Source organism: Ammodytes marinus (assembly GCF_949987685.1).
Source record: "Ammodytes marinus genome assembly, chromosome: 17".
Lineage (NCBI taxonomy): Eukaryota > Metazoa > Chordata > Actinopteri > Uranoscopiformes > Ammodytidae > Ammodytes > Ammodytes marinus.
In genome coordinates, this window is record NC_137221.1 from 9,381,065 (window position 1) to 9,407,557 (window position 26,493).

A 26,493-nucleotide genomic window follows, 5' to 3' on the forward strand; every position below is an offset into this window, starting at 1 on the left:
GCCTCCATATTGCCCGAGCACCAGGAGCGCCATTGCACAACGCTCCATTGGTTTAACACACGACACGTGCTAGGAGCCTGCTAAACTGCAGCACAATCAATTGGTTTTTAATGCTCTGACTAGGCCCCGGAGCTCTTGAGGGGCTAGCACGCTTGGCTAATTTGATGTGATTCACTGAGCTGGGTGGCAGGCTGTGGTGTGTAAGGGGGCAGTGTGTACTGTATGTATGCTGGTAGCTGGAGTATGAGTGTGGGTCATATAAAGGGGGGACAGATTGGTAGCTTTCCACTGACGGCTGTGACAGCTGGGGTTAGCACCTACTAGCAGCCGTTTGGTGACAGAGAAAAAAGCCACTGAAACACAATGGAGACGGGGCCATGGGGACGAATAGGGCCACATGGCTACTGCTGGCATGAAGGCATGACGAGATGTTCATAACAGTACAATGTTGTGACTACTGGCAAGTAGCTACTACTAATGGCTCCAAGAGGCCCTCATGACATAAGGCTGAATAGATGGATGGCTGTCTGGCAGCCGTATGGCCTGGTTGGGAATACCGAGTATGGACCACACACATATGGCACTACTTAACACAGGCATGTATCAGGCAAACATGAGCAGTTACACAAACATAGACGATGGGGCCTGTGTATGTTCTGTCCGCGTGCTGACAGACAAACCATAACAACACATGACTAGAGAAGATGCCAGTAGATGGAAGAAAACACAAATAGTGAGAGAACTGCACATCCTGAACAGTAACGCTATTAGAAATCTCAGTCTTGTCATTTACCGCGTTGTAAATACTGTCTACAACCCATGACATCTTCAGTCTCACAACAGGCGAACACGGCAGAAGCAGCAGCAAAAATAGTTAGCTTGTTAGCGAGCTAGCTTTAATACTATGTGAAGCAAAACGTCACCAGGAAAAGTGAAGCCCCCACTACAAAGGTAGCGAGCATTGGCAGGGAAGAGAAGGGCTGGGTGAACACATACAGGTAGAAAAAGGCAGGAGGTTGCGTTGCTGAAAGGCAAAGTGAGTGGCTTGGAGGACAGCTGCAGCTTGGTGTGTGTGTGTGTGTGTGTGTGTGTGTGTGTGTGTGTGTGTGTGTGTGTGTGTGTGTGTGCCTCTGCCCAGCTGGTGGCCTGCTGCGCCCAGATTACATGTTCACTGTCCCACAGCGGGAGCGGAAGTGAGATGGGTAGGACTGAGTGGTAAATGGCCACAGCGGGGAGCCCCGCGGCTGGCTGAACACTTCTCCAGTGAGTAAGTGAGTGAGTGCCGGACCTCACTGCATCTGCACAGTCCAGTCCAGTGTTTTCCCAATCTGTTCAGTCACAGGGACTAGCAAGCAGCCATGTTTTTGACAATGCTACTGGCCCTTTCATGGGTTGCTCTTATATAATATATACTGTATGAATATGAGTTATTTTTAGGGTGCCTATTTCAGATGGACCAGACTTAAATTGGACTCCTTAGTTAACTCTAGTCACATTTTCATATTTATTACTATTTAGTTTTTTGACTGATCAATCTGCTTGTAACTGTAAAACCTAACAAAGCAACCTCCACACTGACTAACTGGTGAGGGAAACAAGCATGATTGATTACTGTAAGAGTCGGCACCACATTGCAACATTTTCCACGGATAATAAATTATAACTGGTGATGCAATTGCTGTATATTATTGAATCAGAATCCTTTATTGTCATTGTACAGTGTACAACAAAATTGTAGCAGCATCCCAGTATACATACAAACACAAAATATAAAAATAGTAAAAATATAGTGCAGGGCATAATAATAATAATAATAATAATAATAATAATAATAATAATAATACTAATAATAATAATAATAATAATAATATAAATACAATCATTCTGGGTTTTCATATTACTATCAGAATTTCAGGTTAATATTAGCTAACTTAACTGTGTGTGACGTTTCCAGTTTATTCCTTTCCAAAGTGTGTGTCTCAAAAAATAACTTCACTGTATTATTTACACTGCACTGCAAGATATTTCCCAAACATCTTGGGTAATAAATCCTAATAGTACGCTGTTGCAAATTCCCCCTGCCTGCATATTCATTTAACTCATTATTTAGGAATGATGAACTTTGGCACCAAAACACAAGTTGCATTATGTTACGTAGCTAAGCGATTCATTAGATGTACGTCAGCAAAACATAACTCACATTACTGTACCTTCAGGGTGGTATTTTCTTTTTTCAAATACAGAATAACTTACCGTATGAATAGAATTTGTATAATATTGACATGCTTATTAGGCACTTTACTTCCACGCACTTCATAGTAGTATAGCAAACATTTACAATGATACACTTTTTTCTACTGTATGAAATACTGAAATGCATTTTTGATTTATTTTGCAAGACACTGCACTATAGCAGAAGACTATTTAGTTAATTTGTGTCTGTGGTACACTGAAACTATTGCACAATTCAATTAAATGCTTGGACTGCTCCAGAGCAGTGAAGAGCAATGTTCACTGAATGCGCTTCAGGGGCCACAAAAAGCCTCAAGCAAACAATAAAGACTTTAGCAGAATGATTTAAAGCCTCTAAGCAACACAGCGAGGAACCCTCATGGAGCTAGGATCAATTAAAGCTCGACATTACAACAGTTTACTTAACTACTAATGCTCTAACATTACGGAGGGCAAATCTGGGATGTATTCCAAAACAATTGTGTCGGTATGTTACTGAAAAAAACATGGATCCAAAATGTGAATGTAACAGGGGCCAAAGTAAGTCCCTAAAGGCACTCTTAACACATTTGCTTGTGTTGTTGACATGATGCAATCACAATCACCAGAAGTAAATGCTGATTTTACAGGGAAAGAAATATTGAACATCCCATTAGTGTGGATACTCTTAACCGACCAAAAAAAAAGAAAGAAAAATAAGAAGTTAAGATTCGTTCTGCAGTCTATAACATTGAGGGGCTACTTTTTAGTTTAAATGCAATGTGACTACCGCTGTTGTTCTGTGGCAGACTCTTGTTATTGCTGAACTAAATCTGATTAATATTATGGTTTTGTCTACAGTCTGGGTTGGTTAATTGCCTTCTGGCACATCCAACACCAAGAAATCCCTACCAAAAAAATACTAAAGCTAAATGTGCTTGTATACTTGGGAACGCTGGGAACATGTGTGGTTATTGGAATGGGATAATATGCCTTTATAGAGCTGCATATAGTCACAGCAAGACTAAAGTGGTGTAATCATTTAGCTATCAGAAGTTTTTATTTCATGCTCTGACATACTCTGATGTGCATGTAGGCAATTCAGAAAAAAATTGTCTTTAATGCTTTTTTTCCCCCTTGCAGACTCAAATTGTCTGATAATTTAAATTGCTCTAAATATAAAAAGTTGTTAACTATTTTAAACACAAACTTAAAATAAACTTATTTTAATGAGTTCCTCCTAAAACCTTTCAACGTCTCTAGTAACACTGTGCAGAGAGGATATCTGGAGGCAAGCCATAGGTTTTCAATGAAGCGTGGGCCCCAGTGGGAGTGAAAGGCAGCTACTGCAAGTAAATGGTAGAGTACTTACTGTAGGTTGCATAACATATTGTTGATGAGGCATCCATGATGTACTCTGGACCTGGGAAGAAACACATAAAAATGTTAAAAGATAAATGCTGGAAATATTACATTTCCTCAATCCAAATACAGTAGTATCCCACATATAGCGATACATTCTGTTTAAATATCCACAATATATTCAAATAATCTTCAATCCGGAAGTTTTTAAAATTATTTAATTGCTTTTAATGCCCCAAAATGTCTTGACTTCACACACAGATAAGGTTGTGCCAAAGAATTACAAAAGTAATTTGAAAGTCTGGAAGCAGAAAATCTCTCTCCTGCCTTCTCATTAATTCCAACCGTATTACTTGTGCATAGAGCCATACATTAAGTACATTCTCTATAATATTCAGAGCAATTCCATACCCAGTGCTACTGTTAGAGTGGCTAAAAAGTCTGAAAATTAAATGGACATCAGTTTATCATTTAATAAGAAGAAAACCACGGAATGTTTTTTAATTTGAAGGTGTTTGAAAGATCTTCTTTATTTATTTTTTTGGACCAAGAATTTCAGGAGGTGTGCCAAGCTATTACCAAAGGAAAACATAAACAGACATGCATATTTACAAATGTAGATGAGAAAGTTATAGAGACGGTGAAACAGTGACAGAGACAACGATCAAGAGACTGGGAGGGAAATGGCCGAACAAACAGAGCTTTTAGATGGTAGTGGAGAGAGGAATTAGACAGCTTGTTGCAGACAAACACACAGGCTAACAGCTGATCCTGGTAAAATGATTAGATTAAACAAAGACAAACATGGAATAATCTGCGCTAAGAGCAATCAATCCTCTGAGCCAACCCAAACGCGTGATTTGGACCCACACCTAAACAAGCTTGATATTCTACAACATGACGCCAAGTCTGTTTGTTTATCCACGGTGGTATTTTTTCTCCCCAACAGAATGGGGACAGCAGACGGACGCAGAAAAAAGCTTATCTTTAATCATTCATTTTCAGCATGTTCTAACTGAGATACTGCATGACCATCATGTCGTTTATTAATTACAGAGCAAGGCTGTAGTCTTGAGACTTAAGAATCTAGTCAGAGTTAAGGCCCATTTATCCTCTACGAATTTTGTCTGGGAAAAAACGCTAAAGATATGTGGCGAAAGCTTTGGTTGTCAGTCAGAAGCGGTGGTTTGGAATATAATAAAAGCACTTAAGGCCATTTGACAGCTTTGCTGACAAGACGGGGTCTTTGATGACATTTGGGACCAGCATCCCACAATGTGACTATACTGCTATGAGCCACGTTTGCAAACAACCATCAAAAAATACAGCGTGCAATATTGTATAATACACTAGAGAGCTAATGGAATGCTAATGCTAAACACATGTTCAGCACTTGAAAAAAAATCAGTATTACACATTATTTTCCTGGGTCACCACTCACCTGTACCATGGCCAAAGATTGAATATCATAATTCTACTTTAAAAAAAAAACTTAATAGTGGTGCAGATTGATGACACATGTTGATGATTTGTATGTGCACGTCAGATATTTTCTATGGAGGTCAATGCATTTGGGTTCAAAGTTCAATTTAGGTGAACTTTGGCTACACTATTGCACCTTTGCAGTGTGTGCTACAGCGTTTGAGCGAGTGCAGACTCTATTTCAGATGAGAAATGATGGCTCTGCTTTGCACAAATGTCGAACTTGCATTTTTGTTGTGAAGGCTCTGTGAGTCATGCATCGAATTTAGATTGTTATCACAAAGTCTATATGTGGCTTAAAGTTACAATAACAAGGTTTTGAGACTTGATTGGATCTTTACTCCAGTCCCTTAAAGCTCCCATATTATACACTTTTCGGTTCTATTATACACCATATTATATGGTCTTAGTGGTCCCTAATACGTTTTTCTTAAATTGTTTGCTGAAAAAAACTTTCAGATAATTTATTGTACTATGCTGATCTCACAATGGCCTATTTTTTAAAAAGAGCTGCAGCTCCCCTCGTAAATATACAATCTTTGAGCTCCCCCCGCTCCCTGTCCGGAAGCGAAGCCAGATACGCCTCGCCCTCTGTCTGTTTGTAAACAATGATGACGTATAGCCTGTTAGCACAGTTAGGTTTAGCCTACCCATGGGAAGAACCAAGTCTAGTGCTAGTAACGCACTTTGAACAGTTTGACATGACCTATCCTTGTCTACATGAAAGACTATGTTCATACAGATGCACTGACAGCCACACGCTAATGGAAACGGCATGTTCACAATAAAAATGCTGCAAAAGATGGTGGCTACTGCGACGCTAGCTCGGGAGCTAGCTGCTAACAATACCACTAAAATCAGTGAAAAAATTATCTTCAAAGTCAGACTCCTTCAGTATACCTTCCAATCCTTTGTCCTATTAAAAACGAGGCATTTCCAGACTGGTGTGGGGAATAGAAATATGTTTTTATGAGCAAAAGCTGAATGCTTGTCCCAAAGCTAATAGCTATACACCAGTCAGGCAAAAATACCAATAAAAACATTTATTTCAGTTTCACTGTTTGAAAAAAAGCACAAGTAGCTTCCTATCCATTGTGTTATTAAAAACGAGGCTGCTGTGGTTAAGATACATTTGTGGATTATGCAACATTCATCATGTTTTGCCGTACTACAGGCATCTTGTCGCTTAGCAACAAGCAAACAACATGGGGGTGAAGGAATATTTTTCGAGAGGATCTCGGGGCCGTGGACCAATAAGAAATTGGGGGGTGGACTGCACAGTGGAAGCTTCTGGCTTTCCAGTTTTTGACGTCAGAAACGGGGAGAATTCTGACTGGAGTATATTGGGTGGAGAGGTGGAGGGTTTCAGAAAAGGGGAGAGTGAGAAAAGGAGAGAGCTTTCTTTTTTTTGATACTTTGGCAGTCTGTAGGCACACCGTAGACCCATAATTATGTTCAAAAACATCGGAAAAGTGCATTTGCACAATATGGGAGCTTTAAGGCTTGCCATTAAGACTCAAAATCCAAAAACATTCTAGTTTCACATTCTTTCCCGTTAACCTTAATATTCCATTCTTATATAACAGTAAAAACGTGCTATCAAGACAGCTTTGCAAGGAAAATGCGGAATTCAACTATCGGCTGCCCAAAATACTCTGCTTGATTTAGATTCATCTTGACTGACTTGAAAACTGACTTCTATTTTCCAAAAAGGACCAAAACGCAGCTGTGACAAAGTATAGTTTTGCTTATTCAGAATAACAAAGCTGACGTTATTCTATAGCTACAGTAGATTCGCTGTGAGTAACCTAAGAAGGTCCTTACCTCTGGCTGAACTTCACAGCTTGTGTTACCATTTAAAACAGCCAGTCAGCCAAGAAGCCGGTAAGTTAGTTTGTCTAGCAGCACGGTCCGCCAGTTGGCCACCCATTCAACTGTCATATGTAAAGCCAAGTAGCCAGCCAGTTAACTGGTTAGCACGCCAGTAAGCTAGTCTGCAGAGCCAGTGATGTAAACCAGGCCACGTCTGTTTGGCGGCACTAGCTGAGATCTTGCTAGAGATCTGGCCTGGACATTGGCAACTGTCATTTGGATCGTCAAAGTTCTTTTTCCAGGAAACAAAGCCGATCGTTTTTCAAACTCACCGGGTCCCAGGCTAAAACGAACAGCAGAACACTGTTGCAGCTTGCATGGGTCATTTGCCCATTTGATGAATAAATGCCATCATACCAGTAGATCAAAAAATAATATCCACTCACCATAAACATAAAAGAAGGAATGGCACATGCAGTAATTTCAATGCACCCGGTAGATTTTCATTACAAAGGGGGAAATAGTTTTCCATCATAAAAGAAAGTGATTTCCTTTTGTCTGGCGTATATACATATCTATGGTTTGCCTGGTCCGGCCTGTCTTCTCCTTTTCTTTTTCCTCTTGTCTCTTTGTACTTGAACAGAAGATGAAGGAGTCACCTTCCCCGCCGTGACTGGCTGAAGGGCAATATTACAGGAAGCGGTGGCAGAGCTGCCCCGATATTGAAACTGTGAGGATTAATATTCCTCAAAAGCCCGGGCCATTGTTTTTGATAAATCAATTTGGGAAGCCTTCCGAGAGCGGATTAGAGACGCGCCTTGGCCCACTTTTTCTCCCCCCCCCTCCTCCTCCTCTTCTCCCCCCCTGCCCCTTCCACCGCAGGTACTGGACCAGAGTTTTAATCAAGCGTGCCTCAAAGACGGGCAAAGCAACCTTCAGAAGCTACCCCTTCTCTGCCCCCCCCCCCCTCCACAACCCGAGCCATAGCCATCAACAATACCATCCTTCCTCCTCTCCCCAGTTGTCTTTCTCTCCATCTGTCCTTTTTATCTTCCTATCTATCCTTCATCTCCTTTTTTCTCTTGCTCACTATACTCGTCCGTCCATCTCTGCATACTAAACAGAGCCGATGTTAAATGATAGTTACAACGAGAAGGTACAATTGCTATGTCTCTCCATGTTTTAAGATTCGGGCAGAGTGTGCCGCGTGAAATGTGTGTTGACGGAGAAAAAAAAAAAGGTTAGCACTCTTGATATATCACACGGCCAATTTTCACGTTGTTTCTGTTCTGTGTCATTTACTCCACGGGATCACGGCCGTGAGGGAGGTGGAAAATTCGCTTGGATTGAGGGAAGCGAAGAGGGAGCGATTGTTTGTCGAAGTTAGTAAAAAATTTCATATGAAAAAACAAACAAAAGAACATTATTCATTGCATTAGCAGCTGAGGGAGCACAAAAGGGGTCAGGGAAAGATGCTTTTTTGTTTCCCTAGACACTTTCATTCTTGATGGCTGATTTAATTTTTTCTACCCTGTCAGCCTTTTTTATTTTCTACTCCTTGTTTTCTGATGCCTGTTGTGCTTTCCCGCCTACCAAACAGATGCCATCTAGCACAGCTGGAGCGCCAAACAAACGATGAAAGAAGAAGAAGAGAACCTCACACTGTTAAACAGACCACTCCCCGCCCCCCTCTCTTCCATCACCCTACACACAGCAAACCCTCCTATGTACACAAACACACACAGACAGCAATCTACCCATAATGCATTGTGGCCCACCTGATATGTGGAAACGGGGGAAGCAGCGATGAAGGGCGTGATGGAGGTCTGTGCGATCATGCGGTTGGTGGCGATGCTGTAAGGCGAGGAGTAGAACCTGAGAAAGTAAAGAGAGAAAAAGAGAGGAGAAAAGAGAAGTAGTAATGAGGTGAAGCTGAATTAGTTTTGGCGAATTCATACTAGGCATCTAGAACAATTGAAATAAAAAAGGGGTGTTAGCTGAAACCGCTTAAGAAAAAAACACTCTTGCAAACTAGAGCACACACACGCACTGACACAGAAAAACACACAGTGGATTTATCCTGTAGCTTGTTCAGAGCAAACACATAAAATTTTCATGAAGTGTCCTATAGAGTTCTCAATTGAAAAATTGTGTTTTATCACATCAAATTGAGCTTTGCCATTGTATAAAAGCAGTATTTTTTTCCCTCCAATCCAATGTGGATTCTAGTATTATGGCTACACTGTACTATCCTGGCTGAGTGGCTTAAGTAGCACACTTTGCAGGCTGAGGTTGGGAGAAAACGCAATGCATTTCAAAAACGCTAAGATTTGACATGAGGCGTAGAGGAGCGAGGTGGTGGGGCTATACGCTTCTTTATCTCATTGCTGAAGGTTTACAGCAACCATCTATATCGCTGTGATCCCTGGGAGGGTAAGTGGAAATTCCAATAGTCTCTGTCACCGGAGCTGAAGATCATATAACTGGCCGAGGATATTAGATAAGTTATAAACCAGGTTTGACGACCGCACATTCAATTTCGAGATACAGCATCAGCTCCTCCATGTTGTGTTTTACATTATATTTTCACCCTAAAAAAGAAAAAAAGAAAAAGCTTAACATTTCTTCCTCAGCTTCATACTGATATGGCAAATTGCTTATAAACCCCGCTTTTAAAGTGATGCCTGCCACAGTGCCTGGCTGCAGAATGGCAGACCTTAAAAAAAAGCTGGTTCCCCAATCCCCATCCCACCAATTTGTGCTCTATGTATTGGGGTGGCACACTTTTCGGGTTTTTTAGAGATTACATAGAACTCAAGGCACAAGCAGACACTGCCTTCAGGTTAGGAGTGCACTGCTGTCCAAAGTAAAGGAGTTCCAAGTATCTAAGGGTCTTGTTCATTGGTGTTGGTAAAATGGTATATGCTTAATCGATAGGCAGATTGTAGCGGTGTCAGCAGTAATGTGTGTGTTGTACTGACCAGTGAAAAGGCAGCTGAGCCAGAAGTCAAAGCTTTCGATTCATCAGTCAATTTATCTTCCACTAACCTATGGGGGTTGGGATGGGCTTTGGGTATAACCGAAAGAATGGGATTGCAGCAGAGACAAGCCTTTGAAATAAGACTACTCCATTGGGTGGCAAATCACCTTTATAGATGGAGTTATGGTATAGACATGTATAGGCATCTTGGAGTAGAGCCGCTGCTCCTTTGCCTCAAAAGGAGTCAGTGGAGGAGGTTTTGGCTTCTGACCAGGATGCATCATGGGTAATACCTTTGGAGGTTTTCCTGGCATGTCCATCTGGTATAGACCCCCAGGAAAGACCCAGAACATGCTGGTGTGGGCTATATTTGGCTTGGGAACCCTACAGGATCCCCCAGGAGCTGGCAAACGTTGCTAGGGAGAGGGACAGCTGGACTATTTTGACATGGTGACCTGGCTATGCATAAGTAGCATACAATGAATGGATGGGTGGATGGCACTTGAATTTTGATGTACCAGTAGGTATAGTCTGCCAGATGTGAAGTTGCACATCTGTTGCATTTACATTTTCTACTTCACATTAACATATTAATCAAATTGCCTCTATATTTCTAGAATCTGAATTTCTACGTTGCATTTACACTTTAATGTAGTTGACTACTTCTCTTTGCAGCTTAATTCACCCTACTTCCCCTTTTCTGGAATATGATCATTAAGCTAAACATGTGGTTGAATGCATTAAGAGTGACTCATTCCATTCCCAAGCAGGTCTGTTGCTTAACACAACCGTCTGTGGGATTATAATTTAGACAGATTTGGAAGCAAAGCAGGCTTTTAACATGGCAAACTGTGTGTAATGAGTGATGCTATTCATCCAGTTTTTTTTTTCTTCAAATTGACTCAGAGTCCTTGGGGGATAAGTGGTTTAGGAAGCGGTGGAATAAGGAGCTTCCTGTGAACGACTGAGGCCAAAGGGTGATTGGAGGGGAGGCTCAGCACTCCTGCCTTCCTGTCTCAATACTGCACGTTGCCGGGTCATTTATTTCAACGGCACCATTAAGTCATGACATAAAGACATAAAAACACACAGGAGCACACACTTACATTGGACACCCAAACACACCGAAAAACACACACACACACACACACACACACACACACACACACACACACACACACACTCACTCACTCAGCTATACTCTTTGTCATTTCTCACTCGATCCAACCAGTAAACCGATATTCCAAAGTCCATATGGATTTCCTTAATCAAACAGTAACAAAGTGCAGACACTACATTCATCTTTATGTGTGGCAGTATTATTGACTGGGGTCCATATGAGCCAATAGGTGAGTGTATTAGAAAGGTGCCATGGATGGATTGAAAGTCTAAGCTCTTACCCATTCTGCATTGCAGCAGGATCATATGTTAACGCCATGCCAGTCTGAAAGAGAGAGGGAGAGAAAAAAAACACGCAGGATTAATCATAAATTGTAAGAGCTTGATCGATTGAATGACATTACACTGCAGCAAGGGACCGTTTTTTTCTGACTGTATATTCATCTTATTTGGATATCATTAAATGTTACAGTTACACATTTTGCTTATTCAGCTTTCTTCAAAACTACTTCGTAAGGTCTTAATGACAGGTGCAAAAAGTGAGAAGGAGCCAGAAATCCTGCACACAATTGGTTCCTTTATTCACATTTCAGTAGGTAACATTACGATTTTCGAAATAGTATAACAAATATTCATTGGACCACATTCTGACACTGTCAACTGTGTATTACTGTGTCTCTCGGGTCCGTATGTCTCTGGGATATCTGTCAATATGTTCCTGCACCAATGTCACCAAGATAATTCGCTGTACCAATATTGTACTTGAGGAATAACGTCATTTATACCCTGATTCTTTTCATTCAAGATAAATTCAATCAAATCAGAATCAGCTCGTTTCAAATTGGAAAAACTGACAAGTGACAAAGCCAAAGTGGGAGTAAAGCTTAGTCAATAGGACAAAGAGAATTGGTATTGAGGGCGAGCCTTTTATTCTATTTCAATCACGTACAATCATGTTTTTATGAATGAGAGGAAATGAAGAAATGCCCTTTGGAGAGAAAAGGAATGAGTGGAAAAGTTATTTGTCTGCTGATGGCGTATGTATTGTGCGTGTGTGTGTGTGTGTGTGTGTGTGTGTGTGTGTGTGTGTGTGTGTGCGGTCCTCTTAGAGTCCAGGAGAGAAACCTGTGTTTCCACAATCCGTCATATGCATTCCTGAAGGTTCTCTCCCGGAGGAGAAGCTAATCCGATTTCTTTTAACGGGAGGCTGCTGAGGACGGCAGATTTCATCAGCATACATACACCCTTACACACACTCCCTTTTCTTGCCCTTTCTCTCTCTCTCTCTCCCTCCCTCTCCTTTCATTCCTCGTTGTCTTGTGTTCTCCTTTTCGCTTCTTGCCCTTTCTCTCTCTCTTTCTTTATCCCTTACCCTCCTCATCTCTTAATCTACCCTCCTCCCGTCTCTTAACCACTTTTTTGCCCTTGTCCCTCCAGAGGGCTAGCTACACAGAGTTATACTGTTAAGGCAATAGGGGCTCAGATGAGCAGGGGTTTGGGGGGGGCGGGGAATCAATGAGCCTAGACCAAAGCCACGAGAGTGAGGATAAACAGAGAATCTCCATAGAATGAATAGGCCCTCCATTAAATAACACTCTTTGATTATTTTCGTGCACCACTGGTCCTCAAAATGTCAGGGAAGTCGAGGATAAAAGGATTGTTTTTGTGAAAGTGTATTTGCACACTTACGTAGTTAAAAGGCTTTCAGAGATATGTTATGGAAATCTTATGGCCGGTTGAAGTGACTTTCTTCAGTGCATGTTTACTTTAGATATATTTGACTTTAACTACTTTTTGTGTATGATCACCCTCAGTGTTTTACGTGTGTTCCTTTATGTGAGGACATGTGTTCAAAGGTCTCCGTGCATGTTTTTTGAGACACTTTCTTCACGCTATTATGCGATCAAATGTGGCTCACTGCAAGCCTGTCTGCATGTTTGTGTGTGCGAGGTGTGTGTTAACATGCAGGCTAATAGCAGTGGCAGTCAGACATGGCCAGCTGTCTGGTGTGGCTGATAACTCCCCTAAGTGCTGCCCTCTTGTCTGTGTGCCGATGAATTCCAGAGCAGAGAAACTCCTGACCGGGAACCCTGCATTGGCCAATGACTGATTACAGATGCAGTCAGCTTTTTGGCTCATCCGCAAAAAAAGAGACAGGAAAAGACTGAGACAGTTTGTGTTTGTTTAAGCTTGATACGAGAATAAAATAAACAAACTCAAATATAAACTGTACAAATCCTGTGAACAAAGCTTGGCACTGAGAAAAGCTACCAAGTAAAGCCCTTGTTTTCAAGCCCGGGAGAATCAATATAAGATGCTAAATAATGTTGAAATCGAGTTCCACCTATGAAATATGATAATTTAACAGAAGATTTATTCCTAAAAATCATTAATTAACAGTATTTGCATAATCATACCCAAACAAAAGTGTATAACTCACATTTTAGGCAAAAATGTGGTAAAATGACAGCTGGATCCGAACTTACAAAAAAAAAGCAGCATCCCACTTGCTGCTTCTTGTAAACAGCTACTTATTGAAAAAAAAATCTTGCCTAAATATCTGCTCATCTTTGCTCACCGTACCAATAAAGCAGCTTTCAAATATGTGTGTATCCATGTGTGTGACACAGTGATCCTAAAAAGGGAGCTGTAATGTTCTTACAAAGGGAAATTGAGCCGAGCCATCGTCTCTTTGTCCTCGTATACACAGAAACACTGACCCGCTCTTTCCTTGTTTGCCTTCCATACACAGATTCGCTCACACGCACACGCACACGCACACACACACACACACACACGGACATCTGTCATCCTTTCACACAGAGTGGAAAGCCGGATGTTTTCTTCATCTACACTCATTCCCCTAGAGTAGGTGCTTGAAAAGTGTGACTTTGAAAGTTTTTGTGTGTAGGAGTGTGTGTGTCGGTGAAAGAGAGCGAGGTAGTGAAAGAGAGAAAGAGAGAGTAAAAGAATGAGCCGCAAACACGGCGCTGGTGTCTTTGTGTGTGTGTGGCAGGGAAAGTGTAGTTTAGACTCCAACTTTCGTTTACAAGAAAATCTGTCATATGTTTCTCAATCCTTGCCACCAGCCACCCTGCAGCACTCAACCCCTTGTAACTCCTGACTGATCATGCAATGTGTTCCGTCTCTTTCTTTCTATTGGTCCCAGTGAGTCACTAGCTCTCTCTCTCTCTCTCTCACTCCCTCCCTCTCTCCCACTCTCTCTCTCTCTCTCCATATGTTGCTGTGGGATACTGGGAAGACTTCAAACACAGGGAAGAAGAGACGGAGAGGCGAGGTGTGGAGAGAAAGAGGATGGGAGATGGAGAGAGTGCTTAAAGACAGACGGATAGCAGCGGAGCGATATATATATATACTGTAGATAGAAAAGGGGGGAAGATAGAGAGAGAGAATAACGGATGGTGTGGGCTGCTGTTCCCCTTCATCTGTCTGACACAGGCATGGAGGTGAGGGATGGCCTCGGCTCTGATAAACAGACTAACATGTGAAGCCTATCTTATCTCCCATCTCACCCTGTTCTACCTACTACAGCAGTGACCACAAAGATGCACACACACACATACACACATGGCATACTTAACTTACTGTATAAGAGCCTTTGTTTTCACCCTATAGGTGTAAATGCATTGAAATCGTAATGATATTAGATCAGGCACAACACATATATAAATGTTTAAATAAAAATTATAAATGAATATGTTTGAAATTGAAAATAAAAAGGAATTTGAACTAAACAAAACAAACATTAACCTTATGCTAATCATCACCCTGAATCCTAGCCTCAATTTAAACCCTTAACTCTCAGTCTCAAGGTCGTAATCTCAGACTGGCTTCCCTCAAGGATAGCAAAACAACAGCACATAAAGACACACACACGCACACGCACACACACACACACACACACACACACACACACACACACACACACACACACACACACACACACACACACACACACACACACACACACACACACACACACACTAGCATGTTCAGTGTTTCTTCTACAGATTTACACACCAGGGCCTTGAACTCTGGCTGTTAAATCTCGACCTCTCACTCATGCTGCCATGTCTTAATGTGAAACATGGCAGGATAGATAGTCCATAGAGAGAGAGAGAGAGATGAGGAGGGATTTCTCTATTACTGAGACAACATGAAGAACTTTAAATTGAGATGAAAACACACAGCTTTCTAGTTCAAAAGTGCGTTCAGGCAGAAAGCAAATCGTATAAATCTGCATTTATTAGCCACAAACAGACAATGTTTTGTACCAAATTTACAGTTGCACACCCGTCTTTGCTTCGAATTTGAACCGCCCTGGGCAAACCCACGTTCAAGGTTAGCTTGTAGTTCAATTATTATTTTTGTATGATTATGACAGCCAAATCATATCTATTGCCAGTGGGTGCATGTGTTGGATATATCAACCCTGTCTGCTTTACACTACATTCATGAGCGCCTTTTCATTCATACATAATTCATCTATAATATATAATACATTATTCTGCATTAGAAAATAATAAAATACCTTTTTTCTTTCAATCAATCTGAAAGGGGACCTCTATGTTGAATGTGCAGTATTTCACTGCAAACTGATGCTAACTGCCTCAGCAAAATGTTCAATCTATACATCCATTCCCTGCAACATATGTTTAAGTTTTGTCCCTTCAATACCCTGTTAATTAAAGTGAAGTTAAAAATGATATGGTTATATTGAGGGATCTCAAAGACAATGGTTAAAGGGAGTGAGAGACTGTGGTCTTTATCAAATAGCAGAAAATTCACTGATGACTTATATTTCGAGATGGGACGCAACAACTACTATTCAAAATATTAAAAACAAAACCCCAAACCTTCCCTTAACTTTACCAAAAGTCTTTGTCACCTCGACCCAACAACATGTGGGACAAAGAAACCCTGTTCAGTTGTTATTTCTTTAAGTGCTATATGCTTTGTATGCCAGCAACCCAACGTGACCTCCCTCAATACGACCTCTAAGCAGCACAGAATATACGTCACTCTACTTGGACGGGGAATAATGTTTCAGGTGGATGTAATCCAAACAGCAATTACCTCTCCTTCACAGCGTAGTTGGAAAAAGTATATAAACATATTTCAAAGGAGGTAGGAGTTGAAATGTCACGGTAACCAGCTGTTTTAAGTTAAAGTTAAATTAAAAGGCTATGTGTGTATTAGGTCGAGGTTGTGAGGGGTGTTTACTCCATTTTGGAGATCTTGCATTTTTTTTTCAATACTCTATTACACCCTTCAAGATACTTACTACTTCTAGAGTCATCTCACTTTACCTCAAGTCAACTGAGCTGCCCCCTGTCTATGTGTGGGCCTGCACTGGGGGATGTAGCAATGTGATTTAGATTAAACACGCCTCACTGGCTTATTGGTGTTAGGGCTGCTGAACATGTGATGGACAGACGCAAGCACACGGCTGGTATAACACTCAACCCATCCTTTAGCAACACACACACACACACACACACACACACACACACACACACACACACACACACACACACACACACACGCATGCACGCACTTACAAAGCTCACTTACTCACACACACAGCACTTCCACCAGCCACACAGAAAGCATGTGTTTTCTGAAGGACAAACATTTCATCTCCCCTACTCTCCCATACCTTGCCGTTTCAGCAGAACTGTCAGCACGAATATGTGTGTGAGTCTGAGTTTGAGTGTGTATGTGTGTGTGTGAGTCTATGTTTGAGTTTGAGTGTGTGTGTGTGTGTGTGTGTGTTCACTTTACTCTATAGTCTGGTTCTGAAGCACTCCTCTACCTGTCTCCTCTGTGTGTCCTTTCCCAGTATAGCTGCTTGGTAGCCTATGAAGAGACTTTAACCTTGTCTCTCCACGTGTTGCCGAGGAATACGTTACCATAGCAGTGGATCAAATTTCTGGCTTCCCAGCATTCTGACGTATGGCGCAAATATACACGTGTTCAGTGAGGCGTACGGCCTGAGATGCAATTTACGTGACAGAGCCGATACATCCGGTGGCAGTTTGATCGATATCCGTTTTTTTTCTCCTTTTCTTTTCTTTTTTACAGCCTCATACCTTAGAGTAAATACATACGACAGGCAGTAATGGTTGACATTAAGCCACATGTTGTAGCCAACTTCTCAAAGGGCCTTGGGAGCAGGGTGGGGCCCGCTATTAGAAATACCATTACCTCAGAGGTCAACGCCTTGTTTTAAAATGTCATCGTGTTGGAATGGAAAAACTTCAACTGAGTCGACTGACATGTTGTGGTTCAATCTGGGTCCCCTGGTCATCGGTTCTTAAAAAGGAAAATAGTTTTTTTCCCCCAGGAAATGATGTACATAATGTGATTATGTTTATTGCTGTTGTTGCAGCATAAAGGAATTAGGACAAATAGCAATAACAGAAGCACACATCTCATCAAATTGAGACTGCAGGATAAAAATAAGAAATAGTTATGCTGGATTTGAACACAGGTCTATTGCATTTGACTCCTGTCCGAGGACTTCGGACAGTTGGAAAATTATCAAGTTGGCGATTCACATCCAACACTAGATAGCGTCTCACACAGAGACAGGAGTTAGGATGTGGCTGAAACCTCAGGATAAACCAAGTAAATGGACTTTGTGCAAAGAATTTTCAGTTAAATTGTAAATATAATTTGTTTTCGATTAATATTTATGTTACTGACTTGTTTATATAGTTGATCATTTACTTGTATTCTTGTAATTGCGGCTCATTTTGCCTCGTGATTCCATTGCACTATATTCGGCACCTCTGATATGGAAACCAAAAACAAGCTTGACGCAAAATTGCACTGTTTGCTGTAAAAATACACAAAATGATAGGGCTCTAGTATGCGGAGGCATCTGCACTGACTACAACACTGATTGGTTCTGCACTGTACCAGCAGCACCCTGTGAAAGATTCTTGTATTGGTTCCAGAGTAAATACACTCCTCATACTTCTGTGACATGTCGAGGGGAGGGAGGGAGGGAGACGTCTTACCTCGCCTTCTCTGTGCCACGGCCTCCCGTTCTGAGGGTACTTGCTCTGGCTCTGGCGTTTCTTCTGCCCTCCGTCGGCAAATTTGCACAGCAAAGGCTCCGTGGGAGCTGCAGAGAGAGGGAACAAAATCATGTTAGGAGGACTACATCCGGTGTGGAGAGAGAAAAACCCTTAGAAAACTGTGCTGCATTTTTTTCTTCTTCTACCACCTTAATCTCTGTCTCTCCCTCCCTCCCTCCCTCCCTGCCCTCTTACGGAGCTCCTAGAGAAATTCCAAGACCGTCGATGTTGGCAGGCCCCTCCGTACCCCGGCTCAGGCTGGCAACCCATGAAAGCATTTGCAGGGTATTGTTGAAATAATAATCACAGTAATCGCTCTCGTAAATACCTCTGAGATGGTAATGCAGGACCGGGCTCAGTCAGCCAAAGCTTATTTCTAGAAGGCGTTCCTGTTCCATAAACACGTATATACCTTATATTCCCTCCGTGATTTACTTTAAACAGCCCTTGTCTCTATTATTTGAAATTCTATGCCTTTTTTCCCACTCAACAATCAGTTAAAGCCTATGGTTAAAGCACGTCACTACTGGGGCTGTGCTGTTTGATAATAGAGGTTTGTCATGCAGTCCATGTGAATTTGTTATTGTGCTGTTCTCGCAGTGAACACTAGGGGCACTCTAACCACTTGTATCGCTCAACCAGCTAGGAAAACATGACATGAAATAGCCGTTATTAATCCAATTAAACGAGGAGAGAGAGGAGCCCTCTGTGCCGCGACCTCGCCAAAGCCGTCTCGGTATCAACAGCCTTTTGTATGCATAATTGCAGATAAAAGGTTGATGAAAGTGTTGCGATGACCTATGCGGCTATGAAGATAAACTTCTCAAAAGGGCACTTTCTCACACTCGAGCTGCAGGTGAGCACAAAAAAAAGAGACAAATTGATTCAGGTGGAGGGCTCACTTGATTAGATACTGTAGAGAGAGAGAGAGAGGGGGAGGGAGAGAGAGAGAGAGAGAGAGAGAGAGAGAGAAGGACAGACTCAATGAAAGAAGAAAGGCTTGGTGAGCTTTTTCTCGTGAGAAAACTGGTGGCTCTCTTGGCTGCAGATCCAGGGGTCTTAACAGTGTCCGTTCCCCCCTCCTCCCTTCCCCCCCCTTTTTTTCTGTCTGCGTCAGCGAGATCGGAATCTTTTTGGAAAGCGGACCTTCGAGATGAGAGAGAGAAACGAGGAGACAGTTTGATAAACCCAAAAGAAACACAGGAGTACAGGGGAGAGAGCAAGAGAAACACAAGACACACACACACACACAAAAAGAGAAAAAAAGATAAGAGGAACAGGTATACAGGGGGAGAAAACAGAAGGAAGAGTGAGGATCAAACACTTATTCCCTGGGAACGCTTGTACAGCTCAGCAACAGTAACAGTACACACACTGAGGGAGTGAGCTTGTCCAAACACTCAACCATACTACTGCTGCTGCTGCCCTGCACCTGGTGGCTTATAGACTCCCTCCCTCCCTCCTTCCCTCCCTGTCATCGCATTCACATTAGAGGGCCTGGCCGCTTTAGTGACACCAAGGCTGACATGTGACGACACAGCGGCCAATGGCAGGGCAGCTTGTCAGCAGATTGGGTGAGTGACGGCACCTTTCATCACGCCGTGCCAAAGATATGACACCCACGGAGAGAGTTGTTGACGCTTTAATCTACCCCACCCGCTCTACAGATGTTAAAGGGGAGCAGCTAGGGCCTTGATAGTAATCCAGCATCACAAGACAGGAGTGAAAAAAATAAAATAAAATAAAAAATATGCTGCAGGCATTGACGAGGCAGGGACGACAATAAAACAACCCTAAAGTGGAGAGCGAGGGAGTTTTTTTCTTTCGCTTGAATGAAATCATTTGAGCGCTAATGAGCTAACATGATGATTTGTGGATGGATTCCTATTTTTCTTCTGACACGTCCCTTATACTGTGAAAGCTGCCCACATTTGTGAGAGAGTTATTTTGGTAGCTAAAGTACAGTGTGTGTGAGATGCAAATGCGCAAACAGAACTGCGTGGCACCAAGCTGCTGCTACGGGGGCCGAAAACACATGCAAAGAAGACAAAAAATAAAGTGAGTGAGTGTGTGTGTTTACGTGGCTTTAGGTGCTACTATGGGACCAAAACTTTTTTCAAGAGTCAGCCCAGGAGAATGTTGCAGGGGGAATGTATAGTAAGATTGAGAGAGAGACACACACACACTGCAGAAACAGAAATAAGAAACAACAAAAGCGTATCCTTAAAAACTTCTCCTCCGGTACTCTGGGAGATAATTAGCTATCGGAGAGATTTGGAGAATCTGACTCGGAGCACAATGACGTTACCCCTGCGACTAACATCCCCAGTTCCCACAGCCAACCAGCCAATTTGTTTAAGACTCCAGCCCAAGATCAACAGCCTCACACACCACCCCACCCCACCAAGCCTGTGCTCACACTCACCCCTTTGTAGCTCTGACACACACACACACACACACACACACACACACACACACACACACACACACACACACACACACACACACACACACACACACACACACACACACACACACACACACACACACACACACACACACACACACACACACACACACACACACACACACACACACACACACACACACACAACTTCGGCCCTTAAAGTCTCCCTGCTGTAACCATCGAAAACACACAGAAATACCCACAGACCCATACACAGTCACACACACAATGCAAAATCCTGCCAGCCTAAAAAACCCTTGCTTAAACCTCTCACCACACACCGTCATCACATACAGCAGCCCAGAATAAACTAGGCCACTGGCTCTACATGTTAGCTTGCTGATGCTGCGTCTTTAGGTCACAGGCTCCAAGTGCAACACATTTCGCACTGGCACCAGCTCCAGTGTGTGTTGAAGGGGCCCACTTGGAGCAGTTCAGTTATGAACCTTTAATGATCCTAAATGATGGAAAAAATACATAAAGTGCTTTTTGGGCAGAGGTCAACAACTGCCACTAACAAGGTGCTCCATGGGAACTCCTAATTGTTTTTCATGTGGGTTGCCATAGGAACCGGTAAACACGTTAACGAGGGGTGACCGCAGACTGGGGAGAGTCCACACCAGGACCAACCAACCAACCAACACATACACACAGTCACACACAGTCACACACACACACACACACACACACACACACACACACACACACACACACACACACACACACACACACACACACACACACACACACACACACACACACACACACACACACACACACACACACACACACACACACACACACACACACACACACACACACACAACAATCATAGACATAAATATCAAGAGCAGCAGTGCCAGACAGTTTAGTTTCCGGGTCTTTAGTGTCTTTAAGTGTGCTGCTGGCCTCATTTGATTACAGCCTCGGCTCAATCATACTCCATACTGTGCACATTTGGCTCTGAAGGAGATAGTCATGGCTTTCTGCTCATCAATAGACACATTACCGCCCAGTAAAAATTAACCAATAAGTGCATGCAGATGTACTTCTGTACTACAAAACAGGGCAGTTACAATAGCCATTTCAATTGAAGGTTGTTGCAAGTTTCACTTATTAGCGCTGCGTGCATAATTATCGCTGTTAGTAATCTCCTATGGGCCAGCATCTGGGGGAAATAAGCCCTTTGTCAATGTAGAATAACAGCCAGTGCTGTGAGAACACCAGAGCCCACGTTCCTTTTTCTTTCTGCTATCTGTAGAGACCAAGAGAGCTTGCATGCACCGGATGGTCTCGCAAGGCCAGCTGAATAACATCTTGTTGCGTGAATGCAAATCAGCACGTGTATTATTACACATCAATGATAGGGGCGTCATATATTCATACTGTGCTACTCAGAATTGGACCGTAACATCTGTTTGGCCTGAATGGTAAAATCAATGCAGGAATGCCCCCCGAGCTGAGCAGAAAGACTTTGGGGGAAAAAAAGAACAGATTTTGCTCAGTGAAAACCGGCAGCTTTCCACCATACAGAAGGTTACAAAAGAGGCCTCTCACAAGGGCCTGCAGTCAAACTGGGCTGGCCTTGCTTTGCTCTCTTTGGTGTTTGCTGCAAAGAGGGGGAACAGAGGAAACCGTTCAGCCACTTGTACCAAAATATGTCACTCTTAAAAAACCTTCAGCGAAAGGAAGCTTTCCATTTCTTTTCGGTTCAAGGTTCCTACAGGATTCTTGGCTGGATGGTTTCTGTGAGCTAAGCGTCATTGAAAAGTCATTTGTATGTCCTGTGGCGTTATACTACGAGGGCGCGTGTTGCAGAGAATAGGGAAAAAAGCAAGAAAGAGAAGGACAGTATTTTATTGGAATTCTGCAGTACTCCAGGGGATGTCTAATTGGATCAACAACTGTCTGATTCCCATCAGCCAACTTGACCTGTCTGCCCAGACTGAGGAGGCTGTGTCTTATGGGAAAGAGAGACAGAAAGAGTGGGAGGGAGGGAGGGAGGGAGAGAGAGAGAGAGAGAGAGAGAGAGAGAGAGAGACAGACAGACAGACATGAAAGGGATCACAAGCACCAGTGTTCTGGAAATAGATAAAACAAGGTAAAAGAATAGTATAGTAGGTATGATTGAAAAACATATGGCAGGTGGACAGGATGAAGGAAAAAGAAGCATGTCACCCCGAATACAGTGCATGGAGGAGCATACAATATATGCTGCCATTTTCAGCGTTAACTGGACAAAGCTCCGAATGGCCTGCCAGCCAGTAAAAAGGCAGGGCTGCAGCAGAATGTCCTACAGGGACAGAGGCTTTGACAGATCCTAGTCGATAGCTCTCACAACTGCCACGCACACCGGCCTCGTATAGCCTTCAGTGCGGAAATGAAGACTGTCTCCCTGCCGTTTTGCTGACAGGGACAGCACATATGGCTCAATGACAACGGCCTGATAAATGGTGTGGGGGCCCGGCGAGAGGAGAGAGCGAGCGGGGCAGCAGAGAGCTAGCTAGACCAAGAGGAAAAGGAGAGGGAGATGGATGGAAAGACAGATACAGTGTCATAGAGAAGACAAAGAGACACAGGGGGAGACAGAAAGAGGCAGAGGGGAGAGAGAGAGAGAGAGAGAGATTCAGAAAATGGTCGAAGGGACACGCGCTAGTCCAGGCCCCCCCCCCCCCCCATTGCAATCCATACTATATAGATGAGTGAGTGAGATTAGTATAGGGAGAAGGATGTCAACAATGCCTTGCTACTACTCACACTGCAACCCGCTACACATGCTCTATGGCTATTGATCAGGCCCCTTCGTTCCCCCATAGAGGGCTCCGTTAGCAGGCCAGTAGCCAGTACAGGCCCGAGATGATAATATGGATTACGGGAAAGGGAAGTGGAGGGAAGAGCCATGGATGCGGGCGGTAGAAAGCTCTGATCGATGAGCTATTCTGCACTTAACAAGAGTAATGTTATGTAGGGAGTCTCTGACATGCTAATCCATCTCTCACTCTCTCTCTCTCCGCCCGTCTCTTACGATGCCGTCTCTCTCTGTCTGCCTCCCATCTATCTATCTATCTATCCATCCATCTATCTATCTATCTATCTATCTATCTATCTATCTATCTATCTATCTATCTATCTATCTATCTATCTATCTATCTATCTATCTATCTATCTATCTATCTATCTATCTATCTATCTATCTATCTATCTATCTATCTATCTATCTATCTATCTATCTATCTATCTATCTATCTATCTATCTATCTATCTATCTATCTATCTATCTATCTATCTATCTATCTATCTATCTATCTATCTATCTATCTATCTATCTATCTATCTATCTATCTATCTATTTATCCATGCATCCAACTACTTTAGTAGACACTGTTCCCAGACCAGATTCAGATAAATAAAGCTTATGGAAGAGATGTGTTACTTGTGTATTTGGCCCATAATCCATCTTAAACGCAGCAGACAGCTTCAATTTGTTGAGAATATCTGACTTATGGGAATGGTAAAAAAGCCATGTGGGCATGTTTGTGCGTCTGAAATATAGTCCAGGAATATGCAGACAAGTATGTAAAAGGGTTTTGCCCCAAAAAACGGAGCTGTAATTATTTTAGCAGACGAAAAATATGTTTGCGCCTTTTCCGATCTCTGAGAGTCTAAATGAATCTGCTCTTACAGTAAAAGTGAGAGCGGAACGTGCAGCGCCAAGCAGGCGGTGGGGTTTCCAGCTGCTCGCCAAAGTCCTGTGAGACGAGCTCTGAGGTACCAGTTAACAAGAACTTCATTTTAGCTTAATCGGCTGATTCCACTTGCCATTCCCCGACGCTGAGGTTGCCATGGTGAGTAAACAAATAACAAAAAAAAAAAGCATCGGAGCAGACAGAGGTGTGCAAGGAGTAGAATTTGGTGCACATATGTTTTGCCAACTCTAATGAACGACTCATAATCCTCCATTCCACGTATTAGAATAACATTTATCCAAGCAGACAGTCCTCACCGCATTCATTCCAAATGGCATAGCCGAGTGTCGCTGCTTCCCGTATAGTCGGGCTGCAGTTTTTAAAAGGACGGCGGTGGCAGATGTTTCTAATGCTAAACCCACACACTCACACACACACACACACACACACACCGCTCCTCACTGCCAACATCTCTGTTGCCGCAGTGGGTCTCAGTATCAGTGGCCGCTTTACACAGCTGGCCAGGGTGGCAATTACAAGCAGGCCGCATTGTGGTCGCCCTGAAAATTGTAAGAGTACAGTGTAAGATTGAAAACACTATTTGAAGAGTGGATTCGAAATAAGATCCCAGCTAAGAAAACAATACAATCGGCAACAGGGGACTCAAATTCAAATGCAACACAGACGAATCCGCTTGTTACGAGTGAGCCCAGTCGACTTGCTGTTTGGTTTGGAGGCTCATCCCAAACATTTCTGTGACATTTTCAAGAGCGAACAAGTACCAGCTGTCTTTGACTAACTGTAATACAGTATACTTTACATAAATAAGCCTGAACATGTTTTTGGAGAGAGGCTGGTAACATAACCACCGATGTAAAGTTCTATTATGCTACACTGTAGAATTTTCCAACTTCTCGTGTTTCATCGTTAAAAAATAAAAGCGAACACATTCACTTTAGCTGCCATTACACATTACATGAACTGATAATTATGCTTTGGATGAGCGCAATATCTGACTGAGAAGAATGAGATCATGTTTGACACATCAAAATGATGATTGCTCCTATTTGTTTTAATATGATGCCATTTCATTATGAATACTAAAGTAACAAATGTAGGTGGGGGTTGTAGAGTGCATCTGCATTGGAGCAACTTTGCAAAATTCAATCCTCCCAGGAAATGAACAAACTTTAAAAGAAAGAGAGTTACACGAAATACTAAGAATTGTTTTCCTGGAATTAATAACAAGTATAATGGTTCTTTTAACACTGGCATAAAAGTGGTCCTGGCCCGTTGAGCTCTCACAGTATTGGCTGGCAGACGGACTTAAGAGCAGCTGTTGCTGTACTTTGCCTGTGGCGCTTGACCTCTGCTGCCACCGTCTTTGTCACTGGCTGTGTGGGTAGACAGTGAGGCTAGCTCTGTCCCTGTTAGCAGAGTATTATAACACTGCCAACGCCTCCACTGACCCGTGAAACCTCCCATCTATATAGATGAATCATACCAATGGGCTCCTTGTAATTCAACAGGCCTACCCACCCACCAGACCTGCATTAAATACACTTGGTATATGTTTCAGAATCAGACTAAATCTGCACACCTTAGAAAATGCAACGCCGTATATTTTCTATGGGCACACGTTCCGTATATTGTGAACGCATTATTAGTTGGTTTATTTACCAAGAGGGAATTTTGCTGAGCATGCTCTGTGTTTCTCAGCAACCCTCCTGCTTGACATTCATAGAGAAACACAAATTCAAACTCAGAGCACATACCAAACAGTCCATGATTGTTGGCCGGCTTTAAACTCAAAAGAAAAATGGCCGTTAGGCGTGGGACATTCTAAATGATACCCTGCCTCTCATAGAATTTCCCAGATGGTCGAGGGATTCAAACATATGATTTTCTTGTTATAAGTAGGGTTATCTACCCTTAAGGCTACCATCGACTGCAAATTGATAATGATGGAAAACATGCTTCAAGCTGTAAGTGCAAAGTAAAAATCCACATCAGTTAGAGTAGCATGGTGAAGCATACAAAAGGCTGTGCATTGGTTAACTAGATTTCCACCGTGGGGGCTTCCAGTAACAACAGTACGGACAGGAAAGAAAATGAAATTACAGCAACAATAAATGAATTATCAATATGGAGCCCTCAATACTGTATCTGAGGGGGGATCGATACGCCACAGCTGGGCCGAGGGGCTGAGGGCAAGCCTATGGCTGAGGGACCGGCCCGATCGATAATGTCACCGGGAGTGATTGACGA

The 26,493-nt window shown here is 42.7% G+C and overlaps 1 protein-coding gene across 4 annotated transcripts in view; it reads right to left on the reverse strand.

Annotated features, from left to right (window-relative positions):
- LOC307263711 (RNA-binding motif, single-stranded-interacting protein 3-like) overlaps window positions 1–26,493 on the reverse strand; it is a gene marked incomplete at its 3' end in the record, with an annotated part of 279,795 nt that overhangs the window by 20,833 nt on the left and 232,469 nt on the right. For all 4 annotated transcript variants that reach the window (XM_080044933.1, XM_080044936.1, XM_080044935.1 and 1 more), the window contains 4 exons: window positions 18,013–18,119; window positions 11,248–11,291; window positions 8,646–8,742; window positions 3,584–3,634 (listed from right to left, as the gene is read on the reverse strand). In XM_080044933.1, the coding sequence (XP_079901059.1) occupies window positions 3,584–3,634; window positions 8,646–8,742; window positions 11,248–11,291; window positions 18,013–18,119 (299 nt within the window). The remainder of the gene's footprint in view (window positions 1–3,583; window positions 3,635–8,645; window positions 8,743–11,247; window positions 11,292–18,012; window positions 18,120–26,493) is intronic.